Source organism: Coffea arabica, chromosome 1c (assembly GCF_036785885.1).
Source record: "Coffea arabica cultivar ET-39 chromosome 1c, Coffea Arabica ET-39 HiFi, whole genome shotgun sequence".
Lineage (NCBI taxonomy): Eukaryota > Viridiplantae > Streptophyta > Magnoliopsida > Gentianales > Rubiaceae > Coffea > Coffea arabica.
In genome coordinates, this window is record NC_092310.1 from 51,706,309 (window position 1) to 51,721,094 (window position 14,786).

At 35.7% G+C, this 14,786-nt stretch overlaps 2 protein-coding genes across 3 annotated transcripts; one reads left to right on the top strand and one right to left on the bottom strand.

Moving 5' to 3' along the window:
- Nucleotides 1–1,057: 1,057 nt before the first annotated feature.
- On the top strand, nt 1,058–4,080 carry LOC113727264 (E3 ubiquitin-protein ligase RZFP34-like). The gene is made up of 13 exons (XM_072076522.1): nt 1,058–1,484; nt 1,598–1,713; nt 1,835–1,922; nt 2,047–2,106; nt 2,290–2,322; nt 2,430–2,507; nt 2,601–2,644; nt 2,771–2,811; nt 2,912–2,994; nt 3,096–3,187; nt 3,310–3,379; nt 3,484–3,525; nt 3,633–4,080. The coding sequence occupies exons 2-13, from the start codon at nt 1,619–1,621 to the stop codon at nt 3,798–3,800; spliced, it is 894 nt and encodes a 297-aa protein (XP_071932623.1). The 5' UTR covers nt 1,058–1,484; nt 1,598–1,618; the 3' UTR covers nt 3,801–4,080.
- Nucleotides 4,081–5,902: 1,822 nt separating this feature from the next.
- On the bottom strand, nt 5,903–10,406 carry LOC113727254 (protein SOSEKI 3-like). 2 transcript variants are annotated; one of them, XM_072076537.1, is made up of 7 exons: nt 10,107–10,406; nt 9,012–9,677; nt 8,494–8,563; nt 8,281–8,396; nt 7,151–8,033; nt 6,437–6,739; nt 5,903–6,277 (listed from the first exon to the last, which is right to left on the bottom strand). In XM_072076537.1, exons 2-7 carry the CDS (start codon nt 9,343–9,345, stop codon nt 6,211–6,213), a joined length of 1,773 nt encoding a protein of 590 aa, XP_071932638.1. In that variant the 5' UTR covers nt 9,346–9,677; nt 10,107–10,406; the 3' UTR covers nt 5,903–6,210. The 2 variants fall into 2 exon arrangements, with proteins under 2 accessions (XP_071932638.1, XP_071932634.1); XM_072076533.1 differs by having other exon boundaries at nt 9,806–10,406.
- Nucleotides 10,407–14,786: the final 4,380 nt, after the last annotated feature.

Below are 14,786 nucleotides of genomic sequence, written 5' to 3' on the forward strand. Positions count from 1 at the left end.
AATGAGTTGGAAAGCAATGGAGCTGACGAAGATTATCTTTCACTTGTTACCCACCAGAGAAAAAAAAAAAAAGCTAAAAATGACGTGGGGTGGGACCTGCTGACTCATCAAATGGATGCCTATCCATTTCGAGGGTGGTCAGTTGCAAATCTTGAAACATGATAGGCTAAAACCGTCATTTTATAGCCAAACACAGTGGCGCGTGGGATAAACTCGGTGAATTGTATCACAGCAGAGAACAAAATATCGATTATGAAAATAGGATAGGAAAACTCTATGGTCCTACCTTGTTCCTTTACAGTGAAAGAAGTTCCTTATCTGAATCTAGAAAAGAAAATCGTTTTTGACAATTACCGATGGAAAAATCGTTCTAAATATCTCTTATATTTTATAAATAATTTTTTTTGTTCTTCACTTTTAAAGTGATAATTTTATATTTCTTATAAAATAAAATCAGTAAAATTTGGATTCAATCTAAGTTTTCAACTAAATTTTATCCTGAATTAAATCCATCATATGATATGACCACAAATGATCATTTTTTTATTACCAAAAATATTAGATTCCACACATAGTAAATCAAATTACCTAATTCATACTCATTTTTGTCCTTAAAAGAATAAGATCTAACCCGAACCATATCGATTTTTTCTGACTCAATCTATATTCATTTTATCACTAAAAATAATAGAATCCAACCTTTTTCGTACATAAAAAATAAATATATATGGATAACATAGTAATTTTAAGCTAAAAAATCATTGAAACTCAGGTTGTGATCAAATTTATAAAATTTGATCAGGTCAAGTGCAATGTCAACAGCATATAAAATTATTTTTGGTTTTAATTCAAGTATATTGCAAAGATAGGCAATTTTAAGAAGTCACGATTACAAAATGAAAATGAAAATAATATATGTGCGAAAAAAAAGAGGCAAAATTAAACATAAGTGGATTACACGAGTGAAATTGGATAAAGGTTGAACTTTTATACGTCATCCATAAAATATCACAGACGCACTCCATGCTAGTACGAGTTATTTTCGAGAAAAGAGAGGAAAAAAGAGAAGGGGATTGAGATTCTTAAAGTGCTAGAATTTACTACGCTCCACGCGCTCTGGATACTGAATGGTGGTGGCCGGTGGGATGTCGGAAATTCTTCTGCATCCAACGAGTTATCCATTTACGGTTGTCCGGTAGCAGTTTCGTCGGTTTAGATTCTTACATCCACCGATAAAGGAGGGGGAAAAGAAACCGAAAACAACGTGGGCCTTATCGAAATGGTGTCATCCGAAAAGGGTAGCCAGAGCCGTCGTTTTCCCGCCCCCATGATTATAAATACCTTTCCTGCCCGCCATTCGTCCAAGCACCATCCCTCTAACGAACTTACTAATTAATCACCACTGCTCACCCCATCTTTCTATTTCAACTTTTGAAGCGCAAAACCCAACCCGCAAAGTCGCCACTGATTCGACAGTTTGTAAGGTAAAGTGAAGAAAGGTTGATAAATGCCTAATAGTAATGGATAATACCGTGGTAATTTGTATCATCTTATCCTCTTTTTTTTCGACTGTATTACACTGGATTCGGTTGTGCAGGCCAAAGAAGAATTCTTGACAATGGGGAGTGAAGTTCTGTCTCTATCAATTTTACCGGGGCCTGAATTTGCTGGGAAAGATGAGAATTTGAGGGATCTTGGTTCTGGAGATCACGGGTAATTCTCAATTTCCTCTCTTTCTTGATCGGATTTCATTTAAGCCCTTTTCTTCTTGCCACTCTTTGTAACTTTTCAGCATATTTGCTTGCGTAATCTGTTGTATGGGGATTTGTTTTAGGTGCAAACATTACAGTAGGAGATGCAAGATTAGAGCCCCATGTTGCAATGAGATCTTTAATTGCAGGCATTGTCATAACGAAGCTAAGGTATGGTGTGACCCTGTTCTCTATTACTGTTTCTTTTTTATGCCCACGAATTACAATATCTGATGGTTTCCCAAGCTGATTGATACTTTGTCTTTTGTTTTGATACAACTGTAATTGGGAGCAGAACTCTCTGGAGGTTGATCCCCTTCATAGGCATGACCTTCCTCGGCATGAAGTTAAAACTGTGAGTTCCTTCTGTTCAAACATATCAAGCTTCTCTGTTATACTTTACATAGGAGTTGTATTCAATATCTATATTCATTGAACTTGCTTGTAATGTCCTCCTGTTGATTTCTGGGGAAATTTCTTGCTTGCATTTTCCCTTTTTTTTCTTTTCCCCTAATGTCTCTCTTTATGTGAGTTGCAGGTTATATGTTCCCTGTGTGGCACAGAACAAAATGTGAGTATTAGAAAGCCTTCTACCATGTGGAACTTAAATACAATATTTAGTATTGGTTGTAGCATATTTGAGGCACTTATTGACTGTTTGTGGCATCCACTTATTAGGTTCAACAAAAATGCCAAAGTTGTGGGGTTTGCATGGGCAAATACTTTTGTCAGAAGTGCAAATTCTTTGATGATGATGTAAGTTTCGTAATGTTCCTCTCGTTTGATTTGTACAATCTTTTCCAATTCGCATTATTGTTGTTTCATTGACATTTTCCTGGATACATATAGGTCTCCAAGAAACAATACCACTGTCATGAATGTGGGATATGCAGGTACACTCGTGTGACCAGTACATGTTTCTTTTTCCTATTTATGCTACATATATACTATGTTCAGTATAATCTTATACTCTCTAGTTGAATATCCCCTAATTCATTGCCAAATAATTTTCTTCACAGAACTGGAGGCAAAGAAAACTTCTTTCATTGTAACAAGTGTGGTATGACAATTACTAGTTTTCATGTTCCCGTTGTTAGCTAAGTTTCCATTTTGTCCTTTTCGTTGTACAACTTTTGACATTTTGTACAATTTATGTCCAGGATGTTGCTACTCAAAATTGATTATGGATGCACATAATTGTGTTGAAAGGGCAATGCACCACAACTGTCCAGTCTGTCTTGAGGTATACTATTACGACTTCGGAAGAACGAAACTCTCAAAGATGATTTTCAAAACCTCCAATGTTCTTTGTTTAGTTACTCAACGTTTGATTGCAATTTGCAGTATTTATTTGATACAACAAAAGATATAACTGTTTTACCGTGCGGGCACACGATACATTTGGACTGCGTGCAAAAGATGGAGCATCACAGCCGGTAAGAAATTTGTAACCACACCAATCCTCTGCTCACCAAACATTGAGACTTTTACTTCTGTATTTCTGCTAATAATTGCAACTCTTAAGGTAACCGGATTCATTTACTTCATGTTCCTCTAGGTACTCATGTCCCGTGTGCTCAAAATCCATCTGTGACCTGTCAAACTTGTGGAGAATGATCGACCAAGAAGTATGTCTCCATGTTCCTTCTTTCTCACCCATTTTCCCAATAAATACTTGTTGGTAATACAAGGTTGATTACACTAAAACTTTCTACTAAATTTGTGATCTCAGGTTGATGCAACTCAAATGCCTGAGATGTATAAGGACAAGATGGTAAGGCTCTTTGTTTCCTAGATAAAGATAACATGCAAGAAGTTAAATTTAATACTATTGGAAACTGAATCCTAGTATTCATATTCTGGGAAATATGTGTATTGTAGGTGTGGATCCTCTGCAATGACTGTGGTGCAATTGCTGAAGTGCATTTTCACATTTTGGCACACAGATGCTTAAGATGCAAGTCTTATAACACTAGACAGATCCAAGGAGGCCCTGCATCTTCGTGCTCATCATCCTCTGGCCATAGAATTGCCGAGGCAGTCAGATGACACTTCTGGTTTAGACAAGGCAGCTTTTAGATGATACCGGTGGCTCCATCCATAGATACGCCTAACAAAGTAGTAGTATCGTAAAGAACTTTTGGGGGATCAAGGAAATAATGTATCTAAGCTAGAACTTATGCATGTTCTAAAAGAATAATTGATTAATTGGTTCAAGAAGTTTGTCAGTCTTGTAAGGGGTAGCTGGGCAGAGAACCTAGCTAACCAGCTGATGTTTCAATTCCTGGATGCCATTTCTTTGAAAGTTAATTTATCATTTCTTTTCTCACTTGGCTTGAAACTAGGAAAGATTCTTACAAAGCGGGGAGAGCCAGAGCCTTATCAATCTTATTAATTTCAATCTAAAACAACAATGCAATCGACTGGCTTTCCGAGAGAAACCCATTGGCAAAACCGCAAAAGCAAACTAGCTCAGCTGACTAGGCCTTGTGCCCAGAGCTTCAGGAGCCCAAATGACCCTAACGCCCCAATTCATTGGGATGGATTACGAGAAGTACCTTGTGCTTAGTCTTCCCTATGTCATAACTATTTTTTGGCAGCACATCAAGATCCCAAAATTTTCCTCAAAAAAAAAAAAAAAGACAAAAACTGAAAAAGGGATAAAAATAAAATGACCCCAAAAATCAGCATTGCTTTGAGATTGGTCTAGAACATAGTGTATTAATTGACAGTAACTATAAGTAGTCAGCACACAAGATTCAAAATAAGTGACAGCCTGCCATGCTTATGCAAACAACTTAGAAAGTGCTAAATTCTGAAGTTTTCTTCGCTTTTAGTACCAAAAAGTAGGACAAAGCAAAAGAAATTCAGTAGAATGCGATTCCAGAGGAAAAGGCAATGCAAGTAAAACGGCCCATTGAATGCCCCAGAGCCCAATCTCCCTTTTCGGGATATTCCACTTCAATTTGGTTGGTTGTTTGCACATGTAAATAAAGTGCCTTTGTGCAGGCTGCTTTAATTTGAAAGAGTGGTCTCCTATTCAATGAAATTCCTCTTTCTTGAAAAAAAAAAAACGATTGATGTTGCTGCATTGGCCGCTGTTGCATTACACACCCCGTTCGGTTTCTGCAAATCCTATTGGATTTATAGAGCTTATTAGTGGTTAACCAAGTTATTAACCACTAATAGCCTCAATTACCACTACAACCAATGAAGAGGTCTTGAATTACATTAACTTCTTGGTTATTATTATTATTATTGTTTGTCAAATGACTTGTTGGTTATTAAGCAATTGCAATTTGACAATTCTCTTTGTTTTCTGCTGAATTGCAATTTTGCTACTTGTTTCAAGGATTAAAGAAAATGCTTGCATTTGAACTGAATCTACACATTGTTTTGCTCTTTCTAGCACCATTCAATTATTTCAAGAAATCCTCGATCAAGACATTGCAGAATCCAATCAACTTAGAGAAGAAATCTTTTGGCATTTATACAAAACCAGATATATATTTTTTTTATCCCATGTTTCGAGCACCCTAATTGCTTTTATAAATTGAATTCAATTCTGTTGGAAAAGTAAAACACTGATTACGAGCCTTTAATCATGACATAATCCGCGTATTGCTATTTGTTTATGAAAATCTTAAGAATTCGGGTTGACTGCAATTCCATTGGGGAAGAGCTGAGAACATGGGAGGGAATGCTATCCGCCAACATTTTCCTGTAGCATTCAATTGTTAATATCACCTTTTACACTATTTAAGGCCTCGAGGCATCAATCTTTAGACGTAAAGGCAGCATTGACCTTGGAAAGGAGAAAATAAAAAGGTAACTTAGCCAAATACTAGAAAGTTTCCAATTTGCAGGAATCCCATGCTCCTTGAAGAATGTTCTGCATTAATGCATTGGTTTCAAATTTGAATGCATTCTGCCTCCCAACAAAAACGCTCCTGAAATCTTTATTGTTTTTTTTTAAAAAATTTTGGAGAATTGGAGATTAATGCTTAGCTTACCCATTTTAGACCTAAATTAACTAGCATGAGTTAAATGGAACATTGGTAATTTCACCGACAATAGCATTAAATGAAGTGAACTCTTTAACTAAGACGAGCTAGATGACCTACAGAAGAAGAATCTTTGCTCCCAGCGCAAAATAAAAGCAACACATATACACATTACAAAAGCAGAAGCTGCAACAATTTAAACCGAATTCTCCGTGAAACACTACCTTCTCATACAGCATTGTACCTGAAAGCTCTCCCCGACCCATAGAACTTGAGAATTCCCCAAGTCTACAGCTAACTTTACATCAAAATTTTCTGGACAGCTAGTGACCTGATTGCTCTGCACTTTCTGAAGTGCAGATTTTCAGAACATGCTATTCACTTGCAAGAGCAAAAGACGTAAAAATCTACATAGGTGACTATAACTCTGAATTTCTCAACCTTCAAGATAATGGTTACAAGTCACTTTGACCATCTGGAGGTGCCTCTGATTGTATTATAACCCGAGCTCCTGAAGCAAGCCTGTTGAAACATTTTAGTAAAGCCCATCAATTCAGATGAACACACGCACAAACAGATAAAGAAAAGGAGAAGGGCGGGCAGGGGGCAGCAATGACAAGCAACAAAAATTGTGTTTTAAACTAGAGTGCCTATTCTGAGAAACTCAAAATCAAAACTTAACTTTCTTCAATTTTGATTACATTTTCCTTCTCGCCTCTGAAGGAATCTGTTCGTCTTGATTGGTTATTCCCAGAAGAAGGTTCTGTGTGTCTCTTACTTCCTCCATTTGATACATTAGACGAAATACTTCGTGAACTCTCCACTCCATCAGATGAGATCCTAGGTCCATCTGAAAGAGGAGATCTCATTGATTCACTTCTTGGTTGCTTAGACAAAGAAGCCTTGATTGATCGTGGGATGCACTTTGATTGCGTCGTACTTGTCTCTTCTTTGTCCTCCTCTAAATCAAATTGTTTATTGCTCCTGCAGTTTCCAGTACTCTTTCTCAACATACGTAAAAAGTGCAAAGCAACACAAGGCAACCACAATAAAATTTTACCACTTGCTATATTTTTTCTGTTTTCCTTTTGATAAGCAGTATTACCTAATCTTTGAAGGAGAAGAAACAATTAAGCATAAGAATCAACAAAATAAACACAGACATTGAATTATGCTACTCCATTGTGCAGTACTTGAGAGAAATTGAAGGATAATTCATTGTTTCAGTCAAATCACTATCATTACATGATTTCAGAAAACTACAGCTTAAGCATCGGTGCATGTAACAGGCTTAGGTAGATAACATGGTTCCACTCTTTATTTCATCTTACCATTTTTGATGCAAGGCAAAGAAATAACCAATGCAGCAATACCTACAACAGAGATTGGCCTGACCTGTCAGCATTATATGAAGAAGATCGTTTTAAGGTAGCTACTCCTTCCTTCCGAGCATTAGTCTCAATCAAGCTGCCGCTGAAGTATTCCTTATCTTCCAGCCTCAGACCAATGAACCTTGGATTCTCTGTAAGGCAATCAAGCTCTCCCAACATGAAGGATGACGAGAAGAAAGGAGAAGGAAACTTGGAGCCAGTAAGCCTTGGCTTGTAAGCTGGGATAAGGCCAAAGCTGTGATCTTTTACTGAAATTGACCCGCACGAGATCAGTTGCATAAGCATATTTGAAGCCTTAAATTTTGTACTGGATGGCATTCGGAACTCCTCCTCTTCAAGAATCCTAAAGCTGTTGAATTTTCTTGCATCAGCTCTGATGAGGGATTCCAAGGTATCAGTCCTAGCACCAGAAGATGATGCACTTGATGAAGATGGAGGAGGTGAAACATAATCTCTGTCCCTGCAGATCTCTGAGGTTTCTTTTACTTGTGAATCCCGTGGTTGAGTGGCACCACTTTCAGGTTCTGATGTCCCATCATCAGTTGAAACGCCTCGTGTACAAGTCTCTCGAGTTTTATTAACTCGGTTGCCATTCTCATCAGTCTGAGTGGAGGCATCAGCTAGACCATCACTCTTGTAAACTTTGTATTCTGCCAAGCTGAGAGAACCATTCCAGGAGGAATTCTTCCCAACACTAGACTCTGGGGATACAGCCGATGAACCTGGACGCTGAACTGGAGGAGACAACTCATCATCTTGAGAATGTTTTGTAGTTCTCTCATTCATGCTAGAAGAGGATGAAGAATCATCTTGGCTTCTAGAAGATGGCGGCTCTGGTAGTGCTTTTGGAAGTTGCAATCTAACGTTTCCAGCAGGGGTAAACCGACCTGAAAACAGAAAGCATGTAAACAGACTCGTGAAAAGGGAAAAGGTGATGAGCAAAATTGAGCAAAATCCAAAAAAGATGATTCAAAAGAACAGAGACTGCCACAATTTGAAGAACCAACCATTAGTTACATTTTAACCTAGAGTAACGTTGTCCTAAAAGTAAAAAACATGAATATCAAGGAGGGTCCAAATGACTTTGGCTCCTAACTGACCCGCCCTGCAACCACTGGCACAATTTTGATGTACCTGAATTAGAATCTTCAAAGAGCTCCGAGCCTTTGAGAACATACTCGTTACCATGTGCTGGAAGAATTAAGTCATCTTCACAGAGATCATGCCACACAAAGCCATTCTTGTAGCTCCTGCATTTTACAAACCAATCCAAAATCCAAAAACAAGAAAAACAGAAAGGAAATCTTCAATTATAATAAATTGAGGAGAGTTGGAAAAAGTTCTGACCTCTTGCAAGACCAAGAATACATCGAAGCCATGCCTCGGCCTCGTAAAACATTTAGCCTCTCAACTACATCTACTCAGCAGGGTAAAAGGAAAAAAAAAAATCAGAACTTCATACAAGAATCCAATCTCTAACTGATAAAGAAACAAACAAACATACATACTCGCATGCATATTATCAGTAAACATAAAAATTTCTTATTATCCAATAATTTGTCAACTGCATAAATCCATTTTTGTTAGTCTTGTATTGTTAAATTTTTTTGGTCTGTCGATGCCTCTCATTTCACCATATCATGCAATTCGTAAACGAGCAAGGCTGATGGAATGTCCTCTGAAGCTTATGACTCGTGATTTCACCCAACTTGCTTTAATTGTAAAAGCAACAGCGATTATACTTCTCAAACGCGTGTTCTCGACCATGCAATTTTTCTAGTACAAGATTGGATTATGAACTAAGCAAACAAATTGGATTATGAACTCCTCAAACGCGTTTGAAAAGCACAAGGAAGAAAAGATACCTCGAAGGTAGAGGCCATCAGGTGAAGAGAGGGGGACTTCGATAAAATGAGGATGCTCCAGCTGGCGGTTTCTACATAGATAATAAACCACCGCCACTCTTGAATCACCTTTACTAGTGTTATTGTTACTACCGTTTTGCTGGTGCTGTTTCTGATTGCGATTATGGTGACGGGGTTGATGATAATGGTACTTGGGAGACTTCTCCGTCCAGACCTTAGCTCTCTCAGGACTGGCACTGGAACCGTTGTTCACTTGCCTGCTACTGCTACAGCTGCTGCTGCTACTATTGTTATTATTGCTATAGTGCTTCTTCATAAAGGCTCTCCCCTCCATCTCTCAAAACCCTAGCTCATGACCTCAATGATCGCTCCTCATTCATCTCTCAACGTCCTTCCTCTTATCTCCTTCTTCTTTCTTTCTTTTTTTTTTTTTTTTTGGGCTTTTAGCTATTGCATTTTCTTTCAAAATAGCAACTCAACTAGCTTAGAGTGCAAACAAAAATAGTTGTAGATCTCACAACTGAGAGAGAATATTAAAAACAAAAAAAAAAAAAAAAAAACGTTGTAGTAGTACTAGATTAATTTTCCTTTTTTTCGTCTCGATACGATGAACCTATAATTATCCTAGGCTATAATTATTTATTTTATGCTACGGGAGGAGAGGGCCTGAAGACATTAATTTCATTTCACGAGAGAGAGAGAGAGGGGAAAAAAAGGAAAAAGGGGTGAGATGCGCGTGGTTAATGAAATCATATGCATGTAATGATTATAAACACATATTCATATGCACATACATAATACTACATAGTAGTAATAGAGTGCTCCTGCTTTGATGCTCCAACTGTGCGAGTGTGTGAGAGAGAAAACGGAGACAGAGAGAGGGCCGGCAGGAAAGCCAGAGTGGAAGAGGAGGAATGGCGAGGGAAGGAAGGGTGGAGAATTAATGCAGTAAGAGACAGAGTAATAATGTGTAAAGAGAGGATATACATGTACCGGTGTGGTGTATATATTCCAGTGTAGCAGCGTAGGGACAAAGAAATGAATTTATGGCTGAGAAATGGAATTCGCTACTACTGACTCACTGGACTACCTTACCTTCTTCTTACTGCTGTTTCTGATTCTGATAGAGTGAGGGAGTGGAGTTATGGCAACTGAAACAACAGAGCAGAGGGCCACAGAGAGAGAGAGAGAAGAAGGAGAAAGGGATGAGGGATGGTGAGAGAGAGATGGATTCGAGAGAAACAGACTAGTCTTGAAAGTGACGGATGAGATACGGCAGTAGCCTCCCTGGAAAGCTACCCCAAAAGCCCTAGGGTCCCCAACACAACCAACCCAACCTCCCTCCGTGACCGTCCCACCTCACCTCCATCTTTTTCACTCTGCTTTCTACTCTAATAAAAAGGGATAATTGCAGAAACCTCCCCTGAGATTTCTGATATTTGCACTGACCTCCCCTCTAGGTTTTGAAATTGCATTCACCTCCCCTGAACAGTAACAATTCGTTGCAGAAACCTCCCTGACAGCTTTTGTAGAAGTGAGATAAGAAATTTCTTCCAATTTTGCCCTCTTCTTGCTTGACAATTATTATTTGCTTGACAATTACTTAACTAATTATCTAATTAGTTAATTGTTAAACTAATTAACTATTAACTAATTATTTGATTAATTATTAACTAATTATCTAATTAATTAATTAACTAATTAATTAATTTCTATTTATCTAATTAACTAATTAACTAAAGTTATTGTCTGTCTGAAACTAACAAACTATTTGCATGTTAAACTAATTAACTAATTAACTAACTAACTAATTAACAGACTATTTGCATGTTAAACTATATGCAGTACGCCTTAGCTATTTAAAGTATCGGCTCTTTATGGGTATTTTACTTTCAAACATTTTATTTATGATAAAAACGTCAATGTTTGTAAGTAAAATTCAAAAAGTGTTACAATAATATTCTTACAAAACGGGAGGGGTATAGGGCCATAAATTAAATGTTTGAAAGTAAGAATATTGATATTTTTTGTAACACTTTTTGAATTTTACTTACAAACATTGATATTTTTATCATAAATTAAATGTTTGAAAGTAAAATACCTATAAAGAACCGATACTTTAAATAGGTAATGCGTACTGCATATAGTTTAACATGCAAATAGTTTGTTAATTAGTTAGCTAATTAATTAATTAATTAGTTAAGCAGTTAATTAGTTAATTAGTTTAACATGCAAATAGTTTGTTAGTTTCGAACAGACAATAACTTTAGTTAATTAGATAAATACAAATTAGTTAATTAGTTAATTAATTAATTAGATAATTGGTTAGTTAATTAGTTAAGCAATTAATTAGTTAATTAGTTTAACATGCAAATAGTTTGTTAGTTTCGGATAGACAACAGCTTTAGTTAATTAGTTAATTAGATAAACAAAAATTAGTTAATTAGTTAATTAGATAATTAGTTAGTTAAGTAGTTAATTAATTAATTAGATAATTAGTTAGTTAATTAGTTAAGTAGTTAATTAGTTTAACATGCAAATAGTTTGTTAGTTTCGGACAGACAACAGCTTTAGTTAATTAGTTAATTAGTTAAGCAGTTAATTAGTTAATTAGTTTAACATGCAAATAGTTTGTTAGTTTCGGATAGACAACAAATTTAGTTAATTAGATAATTAGATAAACAAAAATTAGTTAATTAATTAATTGGATAATTAGTTAGTTAATTAGTTAAGCAATTAATTTGTTAATTAGTTTAACATGCTAAGTTTGTTAGTTTAGGATAGACAACAGCTTTAGTTAATTAGTTAATTAGCTAAGCAGTTAATTAGTTAATTAGTTTAACATGCAAATAGTTTGTTAGTTTCGGATAGATAACAATTTTAGTTAATTAGATAATTAGTTAATTAGATAAACAAAAATTAGTTAATTAGTTAATTAGATAATTAGGTAGTTAATTAGTTAAGCAGCTAATTAGTTAATTAGTTTAACATGCAAATAGTTTATTAGTTTCGGACAGACAACAGCTTTAGTTAATTTGATAAATAGAGATTAGTTAATTAGATAAACAGAAATTAGTTAATTAGTTAATTAATTAATTAGGTAATTAGTTAATTAGTTAATAGTTAATTAGATAATTAGTTAATAGTTAATTTGTTTAATTATGTAGAAATAGTTTGATTAGTTAATAACTTTTAACAATTAGATAATTAGTTAATAGTTAATTAGATAATTAGTTATTAATTAATTAGATTATTAGTTATTTAATTAATTAGTTAAACTATGTAGAAATAGTTAATTTAGTGTAATTTTTATTAACAAATGTTTTGTTGGGTTTGATAGAAGTACTCATCACATTCATTTGGTAAAATTAAATCATGTCAGGGGTACTTTAGTAAATTGATCCATTTTTGCTTATTAAATTACCTCCAACTTTTGATAGGGGAGGTCAGTGCTATTTTAAAATTGATAGGGGAGGTCAATGCTATTACTATAAAAGTCAGGGGAGGTTTCTGCAATTATCCCCTAATAAAAACTCTGATCTTCCCTTCCCTTCCCTTCCCCTCCCCTGTTGTTCTTTATAACGCTCGGCCTCATTGCTGTTGCCTTGGCTTTTTGGGAGAGATCTATTTTGGCTGATTCCAGGGGGGATCTGCTTGGCTTTTACTATGCTTTTTTTTTTGGCGTTTTATTATGTTTGTTTGCATTTGGTTTCAGTGATGAAATGACTTTCGTGTTGATGTCGCTACTTTCTACTTGCTTTCCTTTAGTATTTTTTCACGCAATATAAGAAAAAGTAATTAATTTTATTAAAAAAATAAATTTAGATTACTATTTTTCTAAAATACCCTCACATTAAATAGAGTATAAATTTACGAGAACTTGAATTGATGGTAAAAAAAGAATCAACTCTCATTAAATGGAGTAGATTTATAGTAATAATAACTTACATTAAATAAAAATATTTTAGAAAAATTAAAATATAATTACATTTTGAAGAATTGAAAAGTGGATTATAAGTTGGGACAGACGAAAAAAAAAATATGACTGTCAAAGTGGGACGGAGAGAGTAATTTATTGTGGCCACTGATCACTCTGTAGTAATTAATTGAAATAAAACGTAAAAAAAGTCAAGTCAAGTCAAGTCAACATTGCAAATGTTCCATTCCTCTTTTGGTCAATTGTTTAGTCACTCTGACTCCTTTGTAAATAATGCTGCCAAATCGAAGGACACCAAACATGAGAAAGAAACCAAATTAACCCTTATTAACTGATACTAATTTTGTATTCCTTGGAATGCCAAATCTTCTTTTGTCTGCTTGGTTAATTTCAAAACATTTTTATATAAGAGCAGATTTCCACGAGGTCATGTCTACAATAATTTAATGTTTTGTTTGTTTAAAATTCAGGGGTAAAGATTCTTTCTTCTTTTTTTTTGTTTTTTTTGTTGACCCATCAATTAGCAGCCTAAATCCTATACAAGTCTTGACCTACCAGATGGAGAGATGGACGGTCTCCCCGCAAAAAACTGCACAGTTTAAATTAGGATGGATTTTTCTATGGGAAGCCCGTGAACTGCAGGTGAAAGTGGAATTACAAGAGCTGATTTTGAAAAATGAGTAGGGTGAAATTAAATTAAAAAAATATTATAAATGTATATGCATGCATTTTAATAATATATATAATGACTACACGAATCAAATGTTACTACATTTTTTTTTTTTTGGGGCTTAAGAACTATAATAATAGTATCATAATAAGAATGAAAAAAGTTTACTGCACTTTCTTGAAATCCCTGTTTCTCGGACCGTCAGGTCCTGGGGTCGAACCTCCGCAGCAACATCGGCTTCTCCATGCATCTAACGTGCTAGGTTTGGTTGGGGTGCTGGGCCGGGCCGAAGTGATATTAGTCGGGCCGTCTTTACGGACTTGACCCGGACACCCATTCTGTCGACAAAAAAAAAAATTGCAGCAGCAATATTAGTGGACCAAGTAGTTGACGCCAGTAGTGTGTTTGGATTGCCATTTTTTGCCAGAAAATTGCGTCGTTTTTCGTGATCATATTTTTCTATTATTATTTTTTCTTACATACGTCAAATCGCAACAGTAAATTTTTCATGAAAAATGTGATTCAAAACGGGTAGCTGCCATTTCTCATGCTCACCCCCTGGCTCTCTGCCCAAGTGAAGTGGATTCTCATGATAAGCAATCAATGCAGGCCCTTCTGCTCCATATCGTTCTGCATAATTTGTGAGTTTTTCATCATCATTGAAGAATTGAGCAATTATCAACTTGCATGTTCAGTTGACCAACCGTCCTGCATTGGAGAGAAGATATGAAGAAACTAATCATGACCAACAACACAAAAATCCCACCAGTGGTGGGATCCGAAATTTGTGGACTCAGGAACTTGGAGGAGTTTCTTCCTCCATACAAGCAGTTGTAGTCTAGTCCCTGTAAAGAAACCTGACGTATCAAAACCAGTTGCAAGCTAGTTCGAGAAGGAAAGAACATGTAGAATATGATACTACAATTATTGATTTGGTGGTGTATTAATTATTCCGTTTATTTAGGTTTAGGTAGGGGTTCATTATTACCACTACATTCCAGTGTTTATCTTATTATGGATTTTTTGTTCTGTACCAGTGTACCACCACAGCCAGTTGCGGACGGAATTTGGAGTTTTTTTTTTCTCTCTTCTTTCTGGAACTCCAATCAACAACATGACTTGAATGGCTCTCATTCAAAAAGTGTTCCATCAGCCCCGTGTATGGAGA

What these genes read in the sequence shown, in the direction of transcription:
- LOC113727264 (XM_072076522.1), top strand. Translation starts at nt 1,619, where the DNA reads ATGGGGAGTGAAGTTCTGTCTCTATCAATTTTACCGGGGCCTGAATTT. An exon ending in GCAAATTCTTTGATGATGAT is followed by an intron (nt 2,508 to 2,600) that starts GTAAGTTTCGTA and finishes GGATACATATAG; the next exon opens with GTCTCCAAGAAACAATACCA. An exon ending in GGAGAATGATCGACCAAGAA is followed by an intron (nt 3,380 to 3,483) that starts GTATGTCTCCAT and finishes TTGTGATCTCAG; the next exon opens with GTTGATGCAACTCAAATGCC.
- LOC113727254 (XM_072076537.1), bottom strand. Translation starts at nt 9,345, where the DNA reads ATGGAGGGGAGAGCCTTTATGAAGAAGCACTATAGCAATAATAACAAT. An exon ending in TATTCTTGGTCTTGCAAGAG is followed by an intron (nt 8,397 to 8,493) that starts GTCAGAACTTTT and finishes TGTAAAATGCAG; the next exon opens with GAGCTACAAGAATGGCTTTG. An exon ending in GTAATCAAAATTGAAGAAAG is followed by an intron (nt 6,278 to 6,436) that starts TTAAGTTTTGAT and finishes ATGTTTCAACAG; the next exon opens with GCTTGCTTCAGGAGCTCGGG.